This window comes from Mesocricetus auratus, unplaced genomic scaffold (assembly GCF_017639785.1).
Source record: "Mesocricetus auratus isolate SY011 unplaced genomic scaffold, BCM_Maur_2.0 Super-Scaffold_4256, whole genome shotgun sequence".
NCBI classification, from domain to species: Eukaryota; Metazoa; Chordata; class Mammalia; order Rodentia; family Cricetidae; genus Mesocricetus; species Mesocricetus auratus.
This window is the reverse complement of record NW_024429182.1, coordinates 129,038,660-129,062,986: the sequence shown is the minus strand read 5'-3', so window position 1 is coordinate 129,062,986 and position 24,327 is coordinate 129,038,660. Positions and strand designations below refer to the sequence as shown.

At 47.3% G+C, this 24,327-nt stretch overlaps 1 protein-coding gene across 7 annotated transcripts in view; it reads left to right on the top strand.

The window, feature by feature from the left end:
- The window catches only part of Ttc23 (tetratricopeptide repeat domain 23), an 85,776-nt gene extending 67,656 nt beyond the window's left edge, over window positions 1–18,120 (top strand). For 6 of the 7 annotated variants that reach the window (XM_040730450.1, XM_013123475.3, XM_040730464.1 and 3 more), the window contains 4 exons: window positions 2,128–2,277; window positions 13,658–13,699; window positions 16,648–16,730; window positions 17,553–18,120. In XM_040730450.1, the coding sequence (XP_040586384.1) occupies window positions 2,128–2,277; window positions 13,658–13,699; window positions 16,648–16,730; window positions 17,553–17,667 (390 nt within the window). In that variant the 3' untranslated portion in view covers window positions 17,668–18,120. The remainder of the gene's footprint in view (window positions 1–2,127; window positions 2,278–13,657; window positions 13,700–16,647; window positions 16,731–17,552) is intronic. The other variant, XM_005083949.4, reaches the window with a different exon arrangement.
- Window positions 18,121–24,327: the final 6,207 nt, after the last annotated feature.

The window sequence follows — 24,327 nt, the reverse complement described above, 5'->3', positions numbered from 1 at the left end:
AGAGATCCTCCAGCCTCTGCCTCCCACATGCTGGAATTAAAGGTGTGCACTGCTACCACCCAGCTCTACTGACATTTCTAGGCATACTTTGTTTCTCTCCCTAAGCTAATTTCCTGAAATAGTAGCTTTTTCTTACTTTCATGAATGTGTGCGCACTTATTTCCACACATGTGGAGGCCTGAGGACAAGCTCGGATGCCATCCTCAGGGAGGCCTCCCATCTCCTTTAAGACAGGATCTTCCTTTGGCCTGCAGCTCACCAGTTAGGCTGGAGTGGCTGATCAGCAAACCCCAGGATCCTTTTGTCCTTACCTCCCGAGCTCTGGGATTACAAGTGCACATCACCACAGCCAGCATGTTTATGTGGGTTCTGGGGATTGAACTCAGGCCCTTATGCTTAGGTACTTTTGAAGACTGAGCCATCTCCCCAGCCCATACTGCCCTTTTCTAAAACTGCCCCACTGTGACTGGTCTTAGTAATTCTGGTTCTCCCCATTAAGTTTTCCCATCTGTTTTCCATTGTCATCAGAATGTGCCTTGTAACTCGATACACATCCATTCTAGTCTCCCTAGTCAACTGAAGCAACGCTAAAGGCTTCATTCATTCGGGAGAAGGACCTCCAGCCCTTCTCCCCATCACTGACCGGCTTCCCAAAGCCCAGCAGTGAAATCCCATGGGAAAGCTACCTCATCCAACTCTTGCTTCTGTCAAAGTCCTTGCTCACAGGTGTTGGGAAGAGATGGGCACAGGCAGGTCTGAGCACTGCAATGAGCTGTACTTGGCAAGTTACACGGTTGCTTTGCCTGAGAAGTTGATTTCTGCTCATCACCACCCTTATTGTGCCGACCCCAGTCCCTAATTCATGTAACTGCCCAAAAGGAGGCATGTTCCTCATTCACACGTCTGCCTATCTGTGGCATGGAGTCGGGATGTGCCCCCATCCACCCACCCCAGGGTTATGCTATGGGAAGCCCTTTCTGTGGTCCTGGCTTTATTTGGCTGTTGAATTCAGCATTCACATTGTGCAGTCATAACTATGTTTTCATTGTGGAAGATCCAGGAAAAATTTCAGGATGTGTTGGAAGTTCAGACTTTCCTCCTGTATGTCTTAGTATCTGCAAAAATTAGTAATCTGGGAATATTATTTTGTGACCAGCTCCTATTTTCCTATTCCATGTTGGTATAAATAGAACAAACATAATGTCATGCTCCATGGAATGTTTACTTCTGGCTTCCTGAGCATTCACCGTGAGAACACAAAGTCCAGAAGGATGATCCAGGCGCAGCTTAGTTTGCTCTTGCGCGACAATAGTGTGCTGGAAGGGAGAGGAGCATGGACCTAAAATCTGCTAGGGAAACAGATTCCAGCTCCACCCTCGATGGGCTCCACCCACGATGGGCTGCACTCTGGATGGGCTACACCTCTACCATTGATGGGCTCCACCCTCGATGGGCTCCACCCTCGATGGGCTGCACCCTCGATGAGCTCCACCATCGAGGAGCCCCTATAGGAACGAGGATGTTCTCAGCTGCTGCTCTGTGCCTGGGCCTCCTCCTGGGTCAAAAGAATATAAAGTTGTATGTATCTAAAGAGCAAATTAGAGCACACATAAACTGAGCCCCTGACACACACGGTGCCATGCAGCTCTTGATGCTCAGTGGAACGGATTTTAGCCATAGCTGGCACAGTGCCCATGTTGCCTTCTCTCTTCATAGTTTGTACCTTCTCTCCCCAGAAGACACTGCCTCGGTTTAAGAACACTTCTCTGAAATGTTCAATGTGTATCAATTCATATTTCCTGAGGTGCACAGATCTTACAGATCTTACTAAACCCTTAAACTTTAAAAAAATCATTTATTTCTACCTTCGTGCGTGCGTGCGTGCGTGTGTGTGTGTGTGTGTGTGTGTGTGTGTGTTTGTGTTGCTTCATGTATATCTGTGTAACACTTGCCTGCTTGACGCTTGCAGGGGCCAGAGCAGGGCAATGATGGATCCCCTACAGAAGTTGTGAGCTACCACGGGGCGCTGAGGGCCGAAGCTGGGTCCTCAGCAACAATCGCAGGTCCCCTTAACCACTGAGCATCATTTGACCTTTTAAACCACACAGCATTTTGTCCTTTTCTCAGAGAGCGACCATGATCCTGAGAGAGTCCCTGGAAGCCAAAGTAGGAGCATTTGGTGACTTCAGCCCCGAGGTGGCAGAGACATACCGAGTCCTGGGCAGGGCAGACCTGGCACAGGGAAACCACAGCGCAGCACACACGAAGCTGAAGAAGGTAAAGTGGGAGCCGGCACCGACGCAAAGGGAGCTCTCCCTCACCTCCCATGCCCAGTCCTTCCCCACCGTACTGCTTAAGTGAAAATTTATAACGGCTTGTTAGGGAAGGTGGCATCACTTTAATGGTAGATTTAAGCTGACACTGGGGGGTAGGGCGGGAAAGAGTTCCTCTAAAGGACATGCATTCAAAAAGTGAATTGTCAGTCATGTTTGATCGTGCAAATATTTAAAATTGTCCTAGTATGACTCACTAAGCCTTTCTCATCGTTGTGGTCTTTCTGCACACCCAGTCCACAGAGGAATTCATTTGTGTTTGTTCCTCCTGCTCTTCTTTTGAACCTGGAGTTTTCCGTTTGTTTGTTTGGTTGGTTGGTTTTATGTAACTGTATAAGGTCTCATGTTATCTTTTTCCACCTCTGAAATGCACTGAATATTGGTGTGTTTTATCGCCATTTCATCAAAGAGCCCAGCACTGCCCCAGATACAGACTCAGGATAACACCTCCACCATACACTAAATTCCCACATGGACTTGAGTTTGTGTCTGGATTTCTGTTCTAGTCTGCTAATCCCCTTTTATACAGGTGCCAACATCTCACACTTTCAGTTCTAGACATTCTGTAGAATGGTTTAATGGCTTTTCCTACAAAACAACGGGTTCCTGCAAACTTGATTGTTTTTCATATATATATATATATATATGCATATATATGTATATATATATGAAACTTGATTGTTTATATAAAGCTTATATATATAATAAAGAGTTCATTTTTATTAAAGTATTTATAAATAATTTTGGGAAAACTGACATCATATGATGTTGAGTCTTAACCCAAGAACAAGGCTGCCCTCCCGTTTGCTCATGTCTGCTTTGTCTCTCAGGCACATTGAAAAGTGTATTTCTGTGCATTTTATCATTACTAATGTAAGTGGGGATTTATTCATAATTACATGTTTTACTTATTTTTGTGTATCTAAGAGTTACTGGGATTTGTGCTTTAATTTTATGACCTTTCAACTAGCTTAGTTTTTTTTATTGCTTGGATTAATTTGAACACAGACTCTCTTAAATTTTATAGATACACTATTATAGCATCTACAAATAGACATAAATTTTACTGTATGTCTTGGAATTCAGTGCTTCTCATGATTTCCTTTATGTGGCTGCTTCAGTTCACATGTGCAGCGCAATATGGACAGTAGTGGAGAGAATGGGCTCCCTAGACTTTCCAGTCTTACTGGAAATGACTCCAGGCATTCTTCATTAAGAGATGTGGACTTAAGTCGGGTGGTGGCGGCACACCCTTTAATCCCAGAACTCGGGAGGCAGAGGCAGGCGGATCTCTGTGAGTTCGTCAGACCAGCCTGGTCTACAGAGTGAGTTCTAGGACAGGCTCCAAAGCTACACAGAGAAACCCTATCTTGAAAAACAAAAACAAACAAACAAACAAAAAGATTTCTAGTTTCACAAGTCTTTTTAGGTTTTTGTTTAGTTCAGCATTAGCAGAGGTGATTGCATGAGTACTCCCAGATGCGGTTCACACAGTGTATGTTATCGTGATGTTGAACCATCTTTGCATTCCTGGGACGAATCTTCCCCCTTGGTCACATTGGATTGTTTTCTAAAATGGTGTTATCTGAGTGAATCTCATGCTATCGTAATAGAATGTCAGGGGCCAAGAAATTTAATGAAGAAGCTAAAAGTCAAGCGGCTTACATCTGATGGTACCCTTTCTGTTGTGTTCATTCAAAGGAAAAAAAGGCAGGGGAAAGAAAGCTGAGGGAGACAGAATTCAGTCTTTTTAATGACCTTACTCCCGAGATAACACCACTGACCCACTCATGAAGTTAGAACGTTACTGGGACTAACTTCCCAACCATGCTGCACTGGGAATTAAATGATTTCCCAACACATGCTTCTCAAGGAAAATCCTCATATCATAGCAGATGTTGAATCTACTGGCTCATATTTATCTTAGGGGTTTTCACTGATATTTGTGTTATATTTAAGCATCAGTGTTGTATTTGCTTCAGAAAATAATTAGGAAATCCACCTCAATTTTTTTATATACCAAAATGCATGGTATTTGAAAATTTTTATATCCTAGGGCTGGTGCTTTTGTCGTGGAAAAAAACCTTATAAATCTTTCTATATTTATTCTGTAAAAAGTGGCCTACCAAAACTTTCTATTGGTAATTGAATCCTTTTGGCAAATAATATTTTCTAAGTAATTAACTATTTCATTTACGTATTTTATCTATTTTTATAAAATTTGAAAAATATTCTCATGAATTTTTAAAATTCCCATTTTTAGTAGTCCTATCCCACCATAGGTTTGGGACAGTTTGATGTGGCCAGGTGGGAATGAGACATCATTTTTCATGCCCCTAACCCTTGCAGGTTACACCGTCCTCAGGGCAGGGCAGGGCAGGGCAGGGCAGGGCAGGGTAGGGCAGGGCAGGGCAGGGCAGGGCAGGGCAGGGCAGGGCTGGGCAGGGCTGGGCAGGGCAGGGCAGGGCAGGGCTGGGCTGGGCAGGGCAGGGCAGGGCGCTGGGCTCTTCAGCTCTGCTCAGCTCCTTCCTTTGTTTCAGTGAGTGGCAGGTGCAGGTCATGATCACTGTTCGGTTGTCTCTGGAGTGGGACCGGGCCGGGAGATCTGCCTGACAGCCTCCTCAGGAGACTGCAGGTCCTGCTCTGGCTAACACTGCCCCAGTCCAGAGCCTGGAAAACGAAGCTCAGCGTCAAGAGCATTTCAGTCACCTCACCCCAAACCCACAGTGGGAGGTGACTTTGGTGTGGACTCAACCATGGGTCCTGGCAGCAGTGGCTCTGGTGTGCTGACGCTCTCTGGCCGTCTGCCAGCATCTGAGACAAGCGAGAACTGTTCTCATTCCCCACTTGCTCTCATCTGAGGACAGGACCGGCTGCCCTGTTGATATCAGGACACAGACAGGGACTTTAAACATGCCTTTGTCGTCTGCTGCCTGGGGCTTCTCAAAGGTCATACTTAGCACTGGGCTTTGGGAAGCCAGGGACCTTCTAAAAGCGGGTAGTTAAAGTGTGTGTCTTGTTTTTATCACAACAGCCTCCCCTCTGGGTTTTCATCCCAGAAACTAGACTTCACCACGTGTGGCTTTTCCAGATGCTCCCTCATGTGCTAAATGGCCCAGGTGTGAGCCCACAGCCATGCTAAACAAGAAGGCCCAGAAACACAGCAGACAGCAAATTGAATTACAGAAAGGAAACCGAATTATTGATCTGCCTTTTAAAGGCATCTGCCTGCAGGGGGATATTGGAGAACTCTATGGGCTCCAGATGGAAATTTCCACAGCACAGGCTCATTGCCTTTGGCAACATAGAGACCTGTTTTGACCTAGGATGGCACCCAGGGGAAAGGCAGCAGAAAGGGATGGCCATTTCCTAGGTCAGTAATATATTGGGACTATACCAGCCTGAAGCACAGTGTGAAGTTCACTTGGGGCCCAGCTTTAATCTGGCCTCCCTACTAAAGACTGTCATTTTCAGGGTTCAGCTTGTTTTCATCTTTAGACATTCCTGTAAAACAGTCCCCAAACCCACTATAATGAATCTTTTTAAGAACAAGCTGGAACATGGTGTGTTTTATAGGGTATAGACAAGAAAATCGATACCAACAGGGTCTCCTGTGGTCCTGCGTCAAGTCATGCTGTCCCTGGGCTTCCTGCAGCCAGCCAGACACTCAGATGCCCCTAGATGGTGGTGTGTTTCATGTGCAGCCAGAGGACCCACATTGCACGGATCTGCCCGTGTTTGCTCTTCAGTGGCCCACAAAATTGACTTTCCCTTTAGCCCATTTTAAATGTTGTTGTTGTTGCCCTTGGATATGCCAGGAAACACAGAAGAAATCTAGCGTCCCTAAGGGCCCTCCACATGAGAAACCTCATTTTCATGTGTAGATCCTATTATCCTGTGCTCCTGGCTTCCTTAATTGTCTCACTGAGTCACTGAGTCATGGTTGGAATGTGGCGGTCCACTTTCTTTAAAGAGAGGAAGGTCTGAGCTGGGGTGGTAGCTCAGGTGTAAAGTGTTCCCCACAAATGCAGGAGGATTGGAGTTCGAATCTCCAGGACTAATATAAATCTAAGCATGGTAGTGCACAACTCCAGTTCTCCTGGGAAGACTGGGACTCACAGCTAGGAAAACCCTGGAAACTCTGGGACTGACTAGCCTAGAGTGTGCAGCAGCAAGGAAGAGTCAATGCCTCAAAAAAGTGGAAGATAAGGACCAGCTCCTCACGTGTCTCTAACCTATGCACACATATCAAAAAAGTGGAAGATAAGGACCAGCTCCTCACGTGTCTCTAACCTATGCACACATATCAAAAAAGTGGAAGATAAGGACCAGCTCCTCACGTGTCTCTAACCTATGCACACATATCAAAAAAGTGGAAGATAAGGACCAGCTCCTCACGTGTCTCTAACCTATGCACACATATCACAGCACACACATATGTGAGCATGTGCACCACACCTGCACACATACACACCACACCTACATACCATACCATACCACACATACACACCACCCCTACACACATACGCACTACACCCACACACAGTCTTTTTAAAGAGACAGACAGGAAGGTCATAATTGCGTTGGTTTTCCTTAGGCTCCAATCCAGAGCAGAGAAGGGATGCTGAAAGAGGCTTTTAGCGCCAGCCCTTTGAAGATGTTTATAAACTGGCGGGTAGGAAAGTGAGACCGATATTCTGAGAGTCAAGATCATTCATTCTTAACTTGCTATGGACAAAACTTGTAGTCTCCCTTGCCTGTGGTAGACTCAAGGAAATGAGAATTCCAGGTCTACAGGAAAGGCCTGCCTCAACCCCCTGGCAGCCCAGCTTCTGTGTTTGCGGTCTCCTAGAAAACAGAGCACAGTGGACCCAGACTGCCCATTGACCGGCTTGCATTCCTTCCTCATATGTTAGAAGTCTTGCTGCAGTCCAGCAGGTGCACAGTGCCTTAGTTCCTCCATTGGCATCAAGCTTTGTAGGCGATGGACAGGCACAGAAGGAAAGGCCAAATCCCCAACTGTGCAATTGAGTGTAATCTTAAACAGGCCAAAAGGGTAACAGCTAGGAATGGCAGATGCCAACAACACAAGGTCCAGAAGGAGCCCCGTGACTGCCCAGCTCCACCTGGGCAGGAAAGAGAACAGCTCCCAGGCTCTCCACATTAGACTGAACCCTGCTGTGGGTGTATGTTGGGGGGTGGTGCGTTTCCGGTCTGCCTGGGCAGCCAGTCCTGCTGATGCCCTTGTTTTCCAAATGTCTATGTTGCAGTTGTCCTGGGGAAAGATGGTGCTAGCTTGCCCCCAAGGGATGGAGTAAAGTTGTGGGGGGAGTCTAGGGATGTTGCTAAAGACAGAACTCACAGCACTCGACAGCCTGGAGGTGAGGTGAGGGGGTGACATGGATGACATCATACCCGTGGCTAGCCCCAGGAAATACTGAGATGACCGATGCCCTCCCTCATCTCCCTCATCCCCCTGCAGCCCAGGGTCCCTCTTCTCACCTTCCCCGTGTGTGTCTCACTGGGGGTTCCCTACTCACCCATCAGCGTGTCTTCCTCAGGTCTGTTTGCCTTTATGGGATGGGAGCTGCAGGTGTGTGGGAAGGAGAGACAGACCGGGATGTGTTTCCTCAGACACCTGGCATCCTTTCTCTCTGAGACGACCACCCTTACCGCTTCCCGATGGCCTGCACCGGGCTGTCTCAGCAGTCCACAAATTCACTGTCATCTCCACACAAAGACCTGCACTGTCTGGGGCCCCTCCCTCTACCATACCCTTTACGCTTTCTCCTGGCGCCATGTTGCTGCTGCTTTGACTGCGGTCCATTTCCCTCCCCTCCCTCCTCCTTCTAGTTCTTATTTAAAATTATGATGGCATGTAATACACGTCATAATAAAAAAGCTTTATTTTCTGTATGGATACATGTGCATGCCTGGTGCTCACAGAGGCCAGAAGAGACTGTGGCGTCCCCTGGAACTGCAGTCCCAGATGGCTGTGAGCTGCCGGGAACCGAACCCCAGTCTTCTCCTCTGCGAGAGTAGCAAGTGCTCCTAACTGCTGGGTCACCCGTCCAGCCCCTCTTTGTTAATATTCCGTCTCCCTGTGTCTCTGGAAGCTCTTAAGAGTGTGACTCACATCTGTCCTACCGCTGAGGCTGGCACAGGGCTGTGGTACTGCAAACAGTGGCTGCGGGAAGGATCGGATGTGGAGGAAGTTGTGGGTTTAGGCAGGACAAGGCTGGTTCCTGTCTGACGCAGGAAAACAGGGCCCACCCCTGACGCTGTCCCCACAGTGCTGGCTGCCGAACTATCTCAGTTGATGCTTTCAACTCCTCAAGTTAATCTTTCTCCCCGCCTGGCAGCTGTTAGTAAATGTACAGATGCCGAGATATCTTTAAGCATTTAGGACACTTCACATCTGTGCGCTTAGTTTCCAAATTCTTTTTTCCTCTTAATATATTAGACTTAGGTGTTGGCATGAAAACAGAGGAGTAATTCCTGAGGTTCTTGAGTCATTTATCCTCTACAGAAGCAATAACCCTGAATCAGATAATATGTGAAAAATGCAATGATTTGGGCCCAGCCTGGAAAGCTCACTCAGCTAGTGAAGTCCTTCCTGCCCAGGCATGAGGGTCTGAAGTCAGATCCCAGCACCCGTATAAAATTACAGGTGACGTAAGCCTGTGGGCCCGGTTCTGGAGCAGGCTGGCCAGTTCTGTCAGCTCGACACGACTTACAGTCCTTTAGAAAGATGGAGCATCAATTGAGAAAATGCCCCAACTGGATTGGCCCATGAGCAAGCCTGTAATTGCCAATCTTCTTGATTGCTAATTGATGGGGGAGGGCCTAGCTCACTGTGGGTGGTGCCACCACTAGGCTGGGTGCTGTGAGAAAGCAGGCTGAGCAAGCCCTGAGGAGCAAGCCAGTGAGCAGCACCCACCCCTCCACGGCCTCTGCATCAGTCCCTGCCTCGAGGTTCCTGCCTTGAGTTCTTGCCCTGACTTCCTGGACAATGGAAAGCTGTGAAGTGAAATTAAACCCTTTCCTCCCCAAGTTGCTCTTAGTCAGTGTTTTATCACAGCAACAGAAACCTTAAGGCACAAAGACAGAAAGTTCCTTGTGGTCCCTGAGCAGCAATTCTAGGCAATCTGTGAGCTCCAGGTTCAGTGAGAAGCCTATCTCCAAAAGTAAGCGGACACGGATTGAGGAGCAGACCCAGCATTGACCTTTGCGTCCACACACAAACATGTACAGCACACACGTGGGATGGGGAGCAGTGGTCACAGATCCTCAGCACTGGAGTGGTTTAAAACATCTCCCTTTCTCTGGCTTCGTTTTTCATTTCATATGAAGAAAGTACTTCTAATAGCATGACAAGCTTGTCTTGGCCTCTTGCCAGGAGTGACAAACTTGTCTCTGTCAATATTCTATCATGGGATCATGTAACCTGTCATTTAAATGGCTCCTTAGTCGGAGCTTTGGCTGTACATCTCTGTCAATGAAGAGGCTGTGTCCTATCAGCACTTTCACTATCTGAATTCCCCAATGGGAATGGTGATGCGACTCCCAGACCCTCAGCCAGAGGGCAAAGAATGATAGGAAACACCAGAGATGCCGCCAGGCCGCTTCTGCAGCAGTGCCCCGGGCAGAAGAATGCCCGAGGGTCATAGCTGCCTGCTTTCAGAGATTACTTCCCACATAGACTTCCTTGTGAGCCTGCTTATGTGAGTTTTGTTTTTTAAGGCCAGCATGTAGATCAGCCAACGCCCACATCATAGCTACCCGTAAGCCACCTCCTGTCTTCGCTGGGAAGGATATTAGCTCAAAAGCACAGAGGAGACACAGCTAGGAAGGCAACAAACGGGCTGGTGGCTCCATCTCAGCTTCCTGGGCCACTTAGAAAAGTTGACTTCCAGGCTCAAGATATCTCTTAACTTCCCTTGCTCTGTGAGTCACTCCTGGGAGAAAATACAAATAGTGAACAGCAAGCATCTTCTACCCCTACACTCACCGGGAGAACAAGTCTGAAGCTTCCCAATGCTGCTCACATTGGAGCTTCCTTAGTAGAGGGTTCAGCACCTGGCAGGTCACTGGAGCCAACCATATCTTAAAGTGCCATCCATGTAAGGGACTGGAGAGGTGGTTCAGTCAGCAAAGTGCTTGCTCTGAAGCACGAGAGCCTGAATTTAGATCCCCAGCACTCACCGGAAAAATTTAGGTGTGGTGGTACACACCTGTAATCCCAGCACTGGGGACGCAGAGACAGGGTTATCTCTGGAACCTGCTGGCTAGCCAGGCTAGACCCTGTCTCAAAAATGTAAGATGCAGAATGCTAGAGGAAGACATGTAATGTCAACCTCTAGGCTTCACTCACCTGTGCACACGTGCACTTGCACACCCACAATCATACCCACCTATGCATACACACACACACAGCTCCGTGTAAGAACTTTCTCTAACTCATCTGCCTGTCTTGTTGTTTAATCATCAATTGGTTTACTTACATGCCAGAGACTGTGACAGGTCTGTGTGAGCAGGATGAACTTGGTAAACCCTTTGAGAACCGCTGCAGGTATGGGGAAAGCATGTGTTCCCTGCATCTCTCGCCAGGGAAGAAAAGCTCTCTGGTATTTAAGGAAAACTAGAATCAGGTCAGGTTGTGACTCTTGCAATCCCTGTTTTATACAAGCTAGAGAATAATGGCAATACAATGGCTTCCTAAATTCCACTGGATACTTACAATCCCAGCTTGCTGCTTACTTTAGAAACTTGAGAAATGCCATTTGTGGCTGGTTCATCGGCCTTTTGTTGCAACAGAGCACAGGGCACCTTTATTCCAGTGGTAATGCTCTAATATCAAGGCTTGAAGGCTCAGCCAGATGTCTCCAGGGCTTCAATTAACATGTATTGACTTTAACTCTATCACAGTCTGTTTTTAACAAAAGAATCAAAACACCACACTGATTTCACACACACACACACACACACACACACACACACATTCTCTCTCTCTCACACACACACACTGTCTCTTAAGCAAATTTAGCTAAGTGAAGCAGAACATTGAAGAATTCGGGTTTGTATCCCTTAGATAAATATGCAGCTATTCAGACAGCTTCTAGTAGAAGCTGTAATAAGTTATTCCATTCTCTTAATTCGTCCTCTGGTGCACAGCCCACTGAGTGTCAGTACAATGGGATCACCCCTCAGCCATCACTGCTGTAATTTTATGCTGTCACTGTTCTTTAAACTTCCTCAACAGTTCTCAAAGCATCAATGGGGCTCTCAGTTGGTGGAACACTTGCCTAGCATCCCCAGTACCACATAAACTGGACATGGGTGCCCACTCTGTCATCTCAGCACTCAGGAGGTAGAGACAAGAGGATCAGAAGCTTAAGAGCATCCTTTGCTACGTAGCCAGTTCAAAACCAGCCTGGGGTAAAGGCAACATTTCCAGAAAGAGCACAGAGGTTGGGGGTGGGGTGGAGGGGTGTGGTTAGCTGTCAAGAAACAGTGTTGTTACTCTTATAGCAGAAGATAAATTTCCTGTGAGGTCGCCTTCATTAGGGGCTTTTGGTTGGTGTGCCGATGCCTGGGTGATGGATTAGGCTGGCAAACCTGCTCCTGTTGATCTCAGCTTGGACAGACGGGAGGGAGGAACGATGGGTCTTCAGCATTCCAGTCTTCAGACATCATCTCTGAAGAAGGCTAAGTTTATATTTATAAAGTTGTTTTCAGACTTTTTTTTGTTTTAAAAGGATGACTTTCACCAGCTGATGTCAGAAATACGATATGTCACTATACTGTTAGGACAGATAATTTAAAGGTCATTTTATCTTTAAAAGGTTATAATTGGGAGGAATTTGGAAAACAAAAAACAGTATTGTGGTGATATTTTGTTTGTGCTTTAGTAAATAAAGCTTGCCTGAAGATCAGAGTATGGAGCTAGCCACTAGTTATTAGCCACAGAGGCCAGGCAGTGGTAGCACACACCTTTAATCCCAGCACTCTGGAGGTAGAGGCAGGCAAACCTCTGGGAGTTCAAGGCCACCCTGGTCTACATGAGATTGACCCAGTCTAAAGGAGAAATGGAGGCAGATAGTGATGGCTCACACCTTTAATCCCAGTGCCTGGGAGGTGGAAATAGAAAGGGATGTGGCTGGGTGAAGAGAGGAGACAGGAGGTCATTGCATTCGGTATGAGGATCCCTAGGGACAGAATCGTCCCTTCCATCTGAGCATTGGTGGAGGTCAGAACTAGTGGCTGGTTGCTCTGCTTCTCTGATCTTTCAGTATTAACCTCTATATCTAAGTTGGGCTTTTTATTATTAAGACCAATTAGAATTCCCAGTATACAGTATAAAGAAAAATCTGGAAATTTTCACATTTTTCTTCTACTTAAAAACTATTTCAAATCATTCTATTATTGTGTTATTTAATATATAAATCATACTGCTATAAATTAAAGTATGGGTTCACTTTAAATAAAAAGAAAGTCTTTACTCTTACATTAATGTTTTTATTTCTTCTTTAATGCATTGGGTTTTCATGTTTTATTTTGTTCTTATTTGCCTAATATATTAGTTTTACTGTCTTTTTTTTTTTTGAGATGGCCTCATGTAGCCCATGCTGGCCTCAAACTTTGCACGTAGCTAAGGATACCCTTGATGTCTAATTCTCCTATAGTGTTGGGACTGCAGGCATGTATGGTGCTGGGGATTGAACCCAGGGCTTGGTACATGATAGGCAAGTACTCTATCAATTGAACTACATCACCAGCCCAAGATGGATGATCAGAATTTCAAGGTCACCCTCCCCTACAGAGGGATTTTGAGGCTAGCCTGAGATGTTAAAAATAGGATAAATATCTGTTGATGTATATGGACGGACTAGCTTTACTTCCCAGCTTTCCGCCCTGCCTCTTTGGGTTCTGGAGTCATCAATACGACTAGGTAGGGGCTAAGGTGGTGATCCCTGTCTCCTATTTGACATGCCTTTGCATCTCATCAGCTAGAATTGTAAGCAGTTGCCTTTGGTGAGGACAATAGCCTTGGGGCGGGGCATCTGTTTCTACCAACAAGAGGTCCCTCTCAGGGAGCAACCTCTAGGACTTGTTCGTTGAACAGAGTCCCAACTTAACCCTTCTCCCAACTCTACTTTCCCCGATAATTTAATGCTGCCAGACAAAGTGCCGTGAACAGAAGGTCTAGAAGGAAGGGGTCCCTCCTGTGGTTGAGCCTGGGGGAGTTTGCCTGAATCTTAATCACTTACCTTCTCCTTCTTCCTGGGAATTTGTGACTATTTACCCAATTGTCTCTTCCCTAGGGAATTAGGGGCCAGGGAGAAGACCCTTCAATCACCAAAGAGGTAGGATGGAAATCCCACCCGTGTTGTAGAGCTTCTAGAAGCCATCTGCTCAGCAGAGTGAACTGAGACCTCACCAGGCTGTCTCAAAGACTTGTTACGTTTGTCAGTAAAATCCCAGTGCTACAATGAATGAGCTCGACACCAAGCCGTGATGCCTTCAGCCTGTGTCGCTGGAGCACTTATAAATATGTAAACGGGTTTCTGGGTGCCTTTAAAATCAGACCTGCTCTCTTAAAGCCAGCACAGGCCCTTCCTGCTCATGAAGGAGAGAGAGAAACTGGGTTCTGGTAGTAAGAGTGAAACCCTAAGAGAGACCTCAGGCTGCCCGGCAGGGGGGAGGGGACTTATGCTTGCCCCTTGGACCCACTGTCTATATCTCTCAGTGACTGCTCTCTCTGCCCTGCTGTGTGCAGTCAGCAATAGGGGAGACCCACTCAGACGTCTGTGTGCAGCCTCCCACACTGAGGACTGGAAGAGTTTTCACTGAGTTATCACAACTATCAAAAGCATGTCCTATCCACCCCCACCCCAACAATGGCTCTTCCTCAAGGTTCCTGAAGTTGTAAGGTCATGTGGTGTATCTGTGGGTTAAAGTGACCCTGGAAATGTCCCTGGAAAGAGAAAGCTATTGCCGAGGCCAGCCTGAGGCCCTTGTGCAGGTTTAGAAAGACCAGGGTGTGTTGCACGGAGGGGCTGAGATCCCTGCATTAGCAGAATTTGATGGGAACTAAATGTAATAGGAGAAAGAGATAATGCTTCTTCATGTAATTAATTCAACCAAGAGACAGGGAATGGTTTCTGTTGTTTAAAAAATAAAATTCCATCATGTTCATGTCTGTTTTTCTATCCTCCACAAGACCAGAGTCAAATGCTCCAGCCTCTAACGGAAACACACACTCAGGCAGCCCTGGGATCTTCCGCAGCCTCTAAAGACAAAGCATTTGGGCTGTGTGCATCTTCATTTTCTTAAACACCTAAAAATGGTCCCCAAATGAGTGGATGATGTCTCCAAGTCTGCACTGCTTTCTTTCTGATTCAAGCAGCTTAGCCAGGGAGAAAACTTTAGTCTTTAAAATATAGTAAAAGCTCGTTCAGATATTCAGGAAAGCATTTCTGATGTGAGACAAACGCCTTTGAACTTGTGAGTCAAAGTAAGAAACAAAGACAAGCTGTACAGATGAAGTCCTGTAGAGCCTCCAGTCCCCGGATAACTACTGCCTTGCATCTGCCATTGTTCCCATGCCTGTGGTTGGTTTTCATGTTTCAGGCTTCACATAAAACTCCCTGTGGTCATGCACTTATTTGCAAATCATTTTTGTTTTTTACTTCTTAAATTATAATTTTCTTTTTCTACTTTCATTTGTACTTGTTATTTTTACTGTGTATATAGAAATATTATTGGTTTTATTTTTTATTTTTATTGAAAACAGATTTTTTTTCTCACATGATATATCCTGATTACAGTTTTCCCTTCCTCCTCCCAGTTCCTCCCAACCTCCTCTCCCATCTGGATTACTCCATTTCTGTCTCTCGTTAGAAACCAACAGGTATATCACTCTTTGCTTAACTCTTGCTTAAACTTTCTGAAATATTGTACAAGTGTCTGCAGAGGCTTATGCCAACTTAAATGCCCACCATCTATGTACAAGACTTTGTAATACTTCCTGTTATTTCCTCCTTGCCATCCTCTCAATAGTGCTGGAGTGTAGGTTTTCCTTTCTTACTGAGTGTGCTCTTTAGTTTTTGTTTGTACTTCCAGTTATTAGTGAGGCCAAGCTGGCTCCCTGACCAGTTTCAACTCCGTGAATAGCCCTTTCTGTCATTTGACCACTCCCCTCCCAGGAGGTTGTTCTGCTGCTCCTCCTCACCTCTCCAGTGCTCCCCATGTGCTCTGAATGCTAACTCTTAGGAAAATGTACGGCTGATACCACACACATACACACACACACACATACACCACACACGCTACATACACACACCACACACACACACTACATACACACACACATACACCACACACACTACATACACACACTACACACATACACTACATACACACATGCCACACACACCACAAACATACATGTCACATACACCACAACACTACATGCACACTACATACACACACATACACACACACACACACACACACACACACACACTCCTTGTGCTTTGCTCCTGGTTGAACTTCACTGCAAAGCTCTTGGTCATTCATGTATACAGCCACTTAAATGTTTTCAGCAGTTTGTTGTGGGGGAACTTGTCTCAACATAGGAAACCTCCAAGTTCTGCATTGCACATTTAACTCCTTAAATGTTTTGGGATTGATTTTTCTGTTTTGTAGGAGCTAAAATCCATTTTCTTTCATTTTCAAAAGTGTGGTCCTAATGCCATCTATTGAGTAACCCTTCTCTTCATCACTGGCCATGCAAGGACAGTCCATTGGCTACTAAGTATCTCCCTTTCCCATTGGCTGACTTGACACCCAGGATGAAAGACGTGCTGCCTGCACCACTGTAGTTTTACAGAAGGTCATCAAAGCAAATTCCTCTGCCTCATTCTTCAGACTGACTTTGGCCATTTTTAGAATTTCTTTATTCTTTTTCCCTTCTTCGACTTTCTCCTGACTGTATATAAACAATAAAATGCCAAAACTTAAGCAAAAGAAGGAAACTAGGAAAAAGTTAGCCAGTGCTTTTTAAAAATACTACTTTTAAAAACATGCTTGCACACAGAGGGTTCTGAAGTAGTGCTCACACTGTACATCTGTGTCCTGGATCCCTAAGAATGTCCTTAAAGGTCAGGCTGTCCCTAGAGGAGTCCCCAGAGGACTCTGATTCCATCACAGCACGGGTCTAAGAATGAAGCATTCTTTCTCCAGTTCAAAGGAGACTTTATTTCCCTGTGACATTTCCACAACCTCATGATGACTCCTTGGTGTTCTGCAGTGTGTTCAGATTGAGACGTTCTTGTATGGATCGCAGGACAAGAAGACCCTGGCCACCCAGCAGACCATAGACACATTGTCCAAGTGAGTCAGCTTCCCTTACGTTGTCTCTGAATATTGTATCCCTTCGCCAGTCAGAACTCGAGGCAGGTATTGGAAAGTGGGTGTCTCAGTGGCTTCCCACAGCTTATATAGTTAAATGTAAGAGTAAGTCCTCTGAGAAGCCAGCTTAAAACATCTTCCTTGTCCTAATATTAGAAAGGAATTCATTCTTTGAGAATGTTGAAGCACTCTGGCTTCCATCCTCACACAGACCAGCCCTGAGGTTTACGTGCCTGCTGGAGAGGGAGGGCCTTGCCTCCAGAGCTCTGCCTTGAGCTTACCTCAGCTCCTAACAAGGCACGGGGGTGGCATGGGGGTGTGGGGGGGATAGGGACTGTAGCTTGAAGACTTGGCCGTGTGTCTTTCCTCAGCAGAGAGAGAAGCTTGGCACTACCTGGGAGGGCTCCCATTCATAGAGCAGGCATTCCCTGAGAGCCTATGGGCTAAGAGTCGGGTCCCCGTCAGGAAATGACAGCAGTGGCCTCACTGGAGGCACAGACCAGCCTCAAAGGGTACCATCCGCCTTTAGGGCAGCATAGGTGGGCCAACAAAGCCTCCCACCAGAACTTGACAGTCTTCTCCACTGTCCTCCTGCCACTGACCTACCTCAGACCTGACTGCCTCCGCCCAGGGAAGATGGCTTCAAGGCATTAAGAGAGGAGAAACACACCTCGTGTTGATGCTCCTGTGCCATGATTCTTCCTCACCTGCATCCCCTCCTGACGTTGCTTCAGAGCAGCTAAGGCCGATGGGAATCGTGGTGATCTGAGGGGCCATCCTCAGCCGTCTTCTTTCTCTCCACAGGATCTCCGAGGCTGCCACGAAGCCGAAGCAATCTCTGAAAGCCAAGACGGCGTTGTGCGCGAGCATCCCTCAGCACACGGTACCAGGGAAGGCCAGGCACAATGTGGCTGACTGATCCCCCATGTGCCCCAAAGAAAACTCCGAGAAAGACATGGCATTGCTTTTAGGGTGCTGAAGAAACCTCTCTCCCACCAGGAGGTGGCATTTAGCAGTCACTGCAGATTTTTAAGGCTGTTTGCTCCAGCATGCAATAGCGGTACCACCAGTCTTCCACGTCTCAACTGTGGACGCCCTTTGGGGTGACTGGTGCTTTGGTTATTTTTATTTGTGTCACTTTGCTCGTTTCTCTCACCAAGGAGAACCCCCCCCCATCATCCCTACTGTGCCTGAAAGACTCTTAGGAAGTTGGAGCTTCCTGCAGGAAAGAGACCTGCCTCTGACTGCAGGCAGAGCCCCTGCACAACCCAGAGCTGCCTCCCGGGTAGCGATACTGCACAAAGCCTTCCATATAGGAAAGTAATAGGAACTGAGAAGAAAATGCAATAAAGAGAAACCTGTGCTGGTGTCAGTTTGTGTGTTTAACAGGAAGACTGAAGCTCGATGTGGCTCCGTGACAGTGTGCCTGTCCTGGCTCCGTGAAGCCTGCTACGGCGTGAACGTGAAATGCCCCACATAGACTCGTGTGTTTGAATGCTTGGTACCACGGCTGCGAGGCCTTGAGGCAGGGGTCCAGTTGATGAAGTGGATCACTGGAGGTGGGCCTTGAGTTTCTTAGCCTGAGTCCCACTTCCTATCTGCTTCCTGACTGCAGACTCAGTGTGATTAGCTGCCTGGTGTTTCCACTGCCTCCCCCACCATGGTGTGTGTGTGTGTGTGTGTGTGTGTGTGTGTGTGTGTGTGTACAGGCACACATGCATCCCCATGCCTGTGCATGCATGCACGCACATCCCTCCCATCTAATAGGCAAAATAAACCCTTGTGCTTCTTGTTGGTTGTTTGATTGTAGCAATGAGAAAAACAACATGGAAGACAGGTATTGGGAGCTGGTCCACTGCTGTGGTAAGCCTGACTGTGGTTCTTGGGTGTTTGGAATTGATTTGCAGGAAGGATATGGAAGAATTTGGAAACTGACAAGAGCGTCCATAGAATGCTGAAAGCAGGTATTAATGGACCATCCTGGTGGGATTCTAGAACAAATCCTGACAGTAGAAGGGAATAAGGACTCTATAAGGACCTGGACTAAAGACTCTGTGTGCATTTGACCCATGTTCTAAGAACTCACATAAGCCTAAATTTAAAAGTAATGGACCAGTGTGGTGGTGGATGAAATTCTTAGCTAAGAGAGCATAGGTGTGGTGCAGTTACTGCTCACTGTTCTTATCCAGAGAGCGCAACAAGGGGAGCAGAAGACATAAAGGGCGTGGCATTTGGTGGGGAAAGGGATGAATTTCAAATTGGAGATAAGGTGGGTACAAAAGCAGCTTGGTTGTTAAAGGGATTGGCAGCCCCTTTAAGGAGAAATCTAGTATTCACACTAGGACAAACCCACCCAATAAAGGCTCCAATTCTGGAAAGTGAAAATGTGTTTGAAAGGAGTCAAGTAAGCCTCCATGTAGAAATCAGGGGTCCCGCTTGGAACTAAATGCCTGGGAGTAGAGGCCCGGGCAACTGTGGTCCAAGGGGTCCTACTCCATCTCAAGGTGGCAGCAGAATATGATGGCATTATCCACGTGGTGCTGGTCTTAAAGATGCAAAATGTGAGTGAGGGAGTCATGGAAGCGGCACTGAGGCCACTGGGTGACCTCTAGACGTTAGAGATGCCAGCACCAGGCATGTGATGTCTGCGGAAGGAGTCTGCACAGAGTCACACTGTCCTGGGAGGGGCTATGTGTGCTTCAGGCTGCAGAACTGTAGGGGCAGGCATATTCAAACTCTTAACAACCCGGACGGTTCTATCGTGAGCCTTGGGTGTAGAGGGCTAAAGGGTTTGGTATTTGACCTTCTGAGTTTTGATCTTGCTTTGGTCCGATCTTCCCTTGTTATGGTCCAATTCCTCCCTTTTGGAGTGGGCAAACTTACTCTGTGGTATTAATGTTGGAAGTGTGCATTCCTTCTTGAGACCGCATGCATTGTGCATTATGAGATGGCCATGGCCTATGGAGGCAGGGACAAAATGATGTGGCTTGAAATTGAAATGTCCCCTACAAAGTCATGCGGTTGATCATTTTGTCCCAGGTTCGGGTGGGCTCTGAGGTGGTGCCCAGCTAGAGGAAGTGGCCAGTGGAGGTGACCTTGAGGCTTCCCAGCCTCACCTCACACCCTGTCTACCCTTTGCTTCCTGACTGTGGATGCAGTGTGACCAGCCACCTCATATTCCTGCTACCCTGCCTTCACTGCCATGATGGGCTGTATCCCCTCAAACTGTAAGCCAGGAAAACGAAGACCACTCCAAAGGTCACCTGATGGCTGAAAAGGCGTGTTGGTGAAGCTGCATCTCTCTGTTAATGAACTCAGTTACATTTTTTTGAGCACCCAGTATATTATCAGGCCTGTGTGAAAAACTGAGGCTAAGGCAGTAAACCCGACACATACAATCCCATCCTCTCTGGCTTGTCACCCAATGCGACTCTAGATAATCAAACACAGTAGCACAATTAGTAAACAGCAGTGTAGCAGTTGTGACAGATGAGACACGAGACTAGGGTTCAGGGGTCTGGGGTCTAGGTCTTTGTGCCAAAGCTCTCATGGGTGACCTGGAGGAACCCTGACACTTTACTTCCTTGTCTCCTGTGATCACTATCCTAGGCAGGGCATGCAGCTGCTACCAGAGCCTGCACAGTCTCTGCGCCACTCCACAGTGACCTTCGTTCTCCCCAGCAGACACCACAGTTGGGAGAGCCTCTTTTTGTAGGGAGATGAGTGCGGGGACAAGGGCTGTGGAACGCCCACAGGGCTGAGTGCGGGGACAAGGGCTGTGGAACGCCCACAGGGCTGAGTGCGGGGACAAGGGCTGTGGAACGCCCACAGGGCTGAGTGCGGGGACAAGGGCTGTGGAACGCCCACAGGGCTGAGTGCGGGGACAAGGGCTGTGGAACAGCCAGCGGGCTGAGTGCGGGGACAAGGGCTGTGGAACAGCCACAGGGCTGAGTGCGGGGACAAGGGCTGTGGAACGCCCACAGGGCTGAGTGCGGGGACAAGGGCTGTGGAACGCCCACAGGGCTGAGTGCGGGGACAAGGGCTGTGGAACAGCCACAGGGCTGAGTGCGGGGACAAGGGCTGTGGAACAGCCACAGGGCTGAGTGCGGGGACAAGGGCTGTGGAACGCCCACAGGGCTGAGTGCGGGGACAAGGGCTGTGGAACGCCCACAGGGCTGAGTGCGGGGACAAGGTCTGTGGAACAGCCACAGGGCTGAGTGCGGGGACAAGGTCTGTGGAACACCCACAGGGCTGAGTGCTGGCCCAGGCAGTTGTCCCTTCTCCCCCCTTTCTCTTATACCGTGGTTCAGGCCAGTGAGGCTGCAGGCCATTGCTAGGAGGGCAATAGGGTTGGAGCACAAGCCTGTCCTGTCGTGTCAATTTGTTCAGAGTGACACTTTTGAGAACTGAAGGGGAAATCAGCCATGACAGGGCTGGGCCTTTGTCTTCCTCAGCAGTGTGGCAGGCAGGACCATCCTTACTAATGTCTATTCTCCCAGACTCAGGCCTATGGGACGGCAGCAAGGTAGAACATTATTTGTGGCCACTGTAGAATGTCCTTTCTAACTGAAGACATGCGTTTCAACACAGCCAGTGGGAAAAGCATTTTTTAAAAAGGCTGCCATGGGCTTCCTTGTTCCTGAAATGTGATGTCTGAAGCCTTAGCAGATGGACTGTGGCAGCAGGGGTTGGGGGGGGACTGTAAGTGTCCTTACAGAGAACCAAGAGAAGCGACCGCTCTCCCTACTCCATGTAAACAGCTGCAAGGTGGCTGTCTACAAGCCCGGAAGCAAACACTTACCTACTAGAAGTAATTCCATTAGCATTCTTGGAGTGTATTCTCAGACCTCCAGAACTCAGGAATAAATGTGTTTGGCGAAGCCATGCAGCAACACACCCAAAGACTCGTGGTGTCTGATCTGTAACTTCACCCTTTCTGAATTTCCTGGGATATATTTTAGAGCCACAAAAAACAAATCCCCTGAAGAGTGAATTTACCAGTGTAAACAGTGAGGGTGCTGGTTAATTTGTTATTTTTTTCTTTTTGTTTTTGTCAATTTGGCATAAGGGGGGGTTCATATGGAAAAGGAAATCCCATTTGAGAAAAGGCCTCCATGAGTTACTCTGCAGGCTTGTCTGTGGGGGATTTCCTTGATTAATAATGGATGTGGGGGTGCCACCCCTGGGTAGATAGTCCAGCGTTTTATAAGGAAGCAGGCTGAGCAAGCCATGGACAGCAAGCCAGTGAGCAGCATTCTTCACTGTCCTTGCTTCAGCTCCTGTCTCCAGGTTCCTGCCCTGCTTGAGTTCCTGCCTTGGCTTCCCTCAGTGATCGACTGTGATCTATGCATGGAAGTCAAGTAAACCTTTCCCTCCTCAGGTTTCTTTGGGTCATTGTTTTTACACAGCAACAGAAAAATGACTACTACAGTGAATCTTATCACTGTCTCCCACCCGTGCCATTAGCTCCCCCAAGTGAGAAGAAATACAGCCATCCGTGCTTTATTTTCTGTTGATAAAAGGCTAGATTACAGACAGACAACAGTCACCCACTCCTCTGATTTTCTTTTTCTTGCGAGATACTGAGAGATGGCTGTGAGCAACCTTATGAACTGCTTTGAGTGTCCAGCTGTTGGGCTCCCACCAACAGCTGGTTTTAGCAGTGAGTGGCTGTGCCTTGGTACCCTCCTCCATCCTGGGCAGAATGGATGGATGGCCCATCCTGCTGGCACCATCTTCCAGGCTGTGGTGACGTTTTATCACCAACTATCACATCTCCACTCAGACACAAGCTAGCTGTTAGTGTATGTTTTCTAGTTTGTGCCTATAGTACAAGGTTCTCATCTCAGGAGGAATTGAAGAACTGGAAATTTCCATATGTGACCTTTCTAATAACTCAGGACTACCATTGAAACATGGACAGAAACCCAGGTTGGCTTTCTTTAGAGTCTGAAAGAACCATGGGAAAGCCGGCCGGAAAACATTCTCTTAAGGAACAATAAGATTTTTTCGCCCTCAGATCTTTATTTCTACACATTCTTGTGACAGTTCCCTTTGTAGGAAACAGGAGGTTAGCAAAATAAGCTTCTTAGATAATTTCAAATAAACACTTTAAACAAGCTACCAGAACAACCAGTGGAAAGCTGAGAGACATCCAGTGTCTTGTAGTCTCAACAATAATAAACTGGGAGAGACTGGGTGTGTCCCCACCCTCCCTGCCCCATCAGTGTTGATGTGACTCCAGAATGACTGTTTTCAAAAACCTCGGAGAGCTTTGGGGTAACTTGCTACAATGTCAAGGCTAAGAGCCCTGCCCTTAATGACCTGGAGACCTAGTAACCAATGACAGTTAAGGACTCCTCCATTCTTGTACATGCTTCAAATAGAATATTGCCTTGCTGCGATTCCCAACTTAGCAATGAAAGTTAGTATTTAATGCTGAGACTTTTTTTTCAAAACCAGTAGAAGTGGCCATTAAATTTATAACCTGCTCATACCAGCATCCATGCACAAGTTCATGGACTAAGACAATGGCATCCAGCTAAGCTCACTTAGACTCCTAATAATCTCCCCAGTGTCACTCTGTCTCCTGTCACCTTGACCACATTCTAATAAGTCACTCAGACTCGCTGATGACAGTAGAAACACATCAGCATGTCTCTGAGAGCATTAGAAATGGCAGGCCAAGGCAGGGACTTCTGTATCAGGCTGACAACCATGAGTTCATCTTTGTGGGTAACAAAGGCTTCGGCCTTCCGTTCGAATCTGCTTCCTTCCTGTACCCCGCCCGATGCAAGGTGTTTGAAAAGCAATTTAAGTCATGCTGCATTTCTCTTCCACTTAGCAATGAAAAAAACGCACCCTCCTTTGCCCTGCCCGCTGCTGGAACCACAGGGGAGATGTGCCCTGTGAGACACTGGGAGGGAGGCCCTCCTGTACCATCCTCCCCTCCCTGAAGACGGCATCACCTCGGATCCTTCTTCGTCAGTGCCCTACAGGCAGGTTCCAAAGCAGGGCTCAACCGTAGCAGAGCTGTTATTCTGCACCCACAGAATGCTGCACTGTAGAGCCCATTTCTATGTGATGCCGAAGATTCACATAGAGTTTTAAAAACAATAACCACGTGTAAAAGAACAATTCCAAATGAACACACTCATCCTATTAAACCCGGGAGTGCACAGCTTCAGGTCCATGATCTGTGGTCCATGTGGCCTTTGTCATCTGGCAGAGCCCATCCTGGATGCCTCAATGCTGGGTTGCATGGGAAGCTCCTGGTTCCTTTCCCCCAATGTTTAAATTCCCCCACCCCCATGATTTCTGTTCAAAATGCAAAAAAGCTTTCTGAGGTTAGTATATGGTGGCTGATTGCTCTCATCTTTCACTCTAGAAGCTCGGAAGACCTTCAGTCCATGAGGTGAGTCTAGAGTAACTTATTTGGGAAGCACTAGCTACTTGGTGCTTCTGTGTTCCTGCCAGGACCCACTTGTCAGTCCAGCTGCAGTCTAAACATCCGGACTCCCTTCACTGCCTACACAGCTGGCTCTTACCAATGAGAGCAAATCCTCTGGTCAGAAGGGTT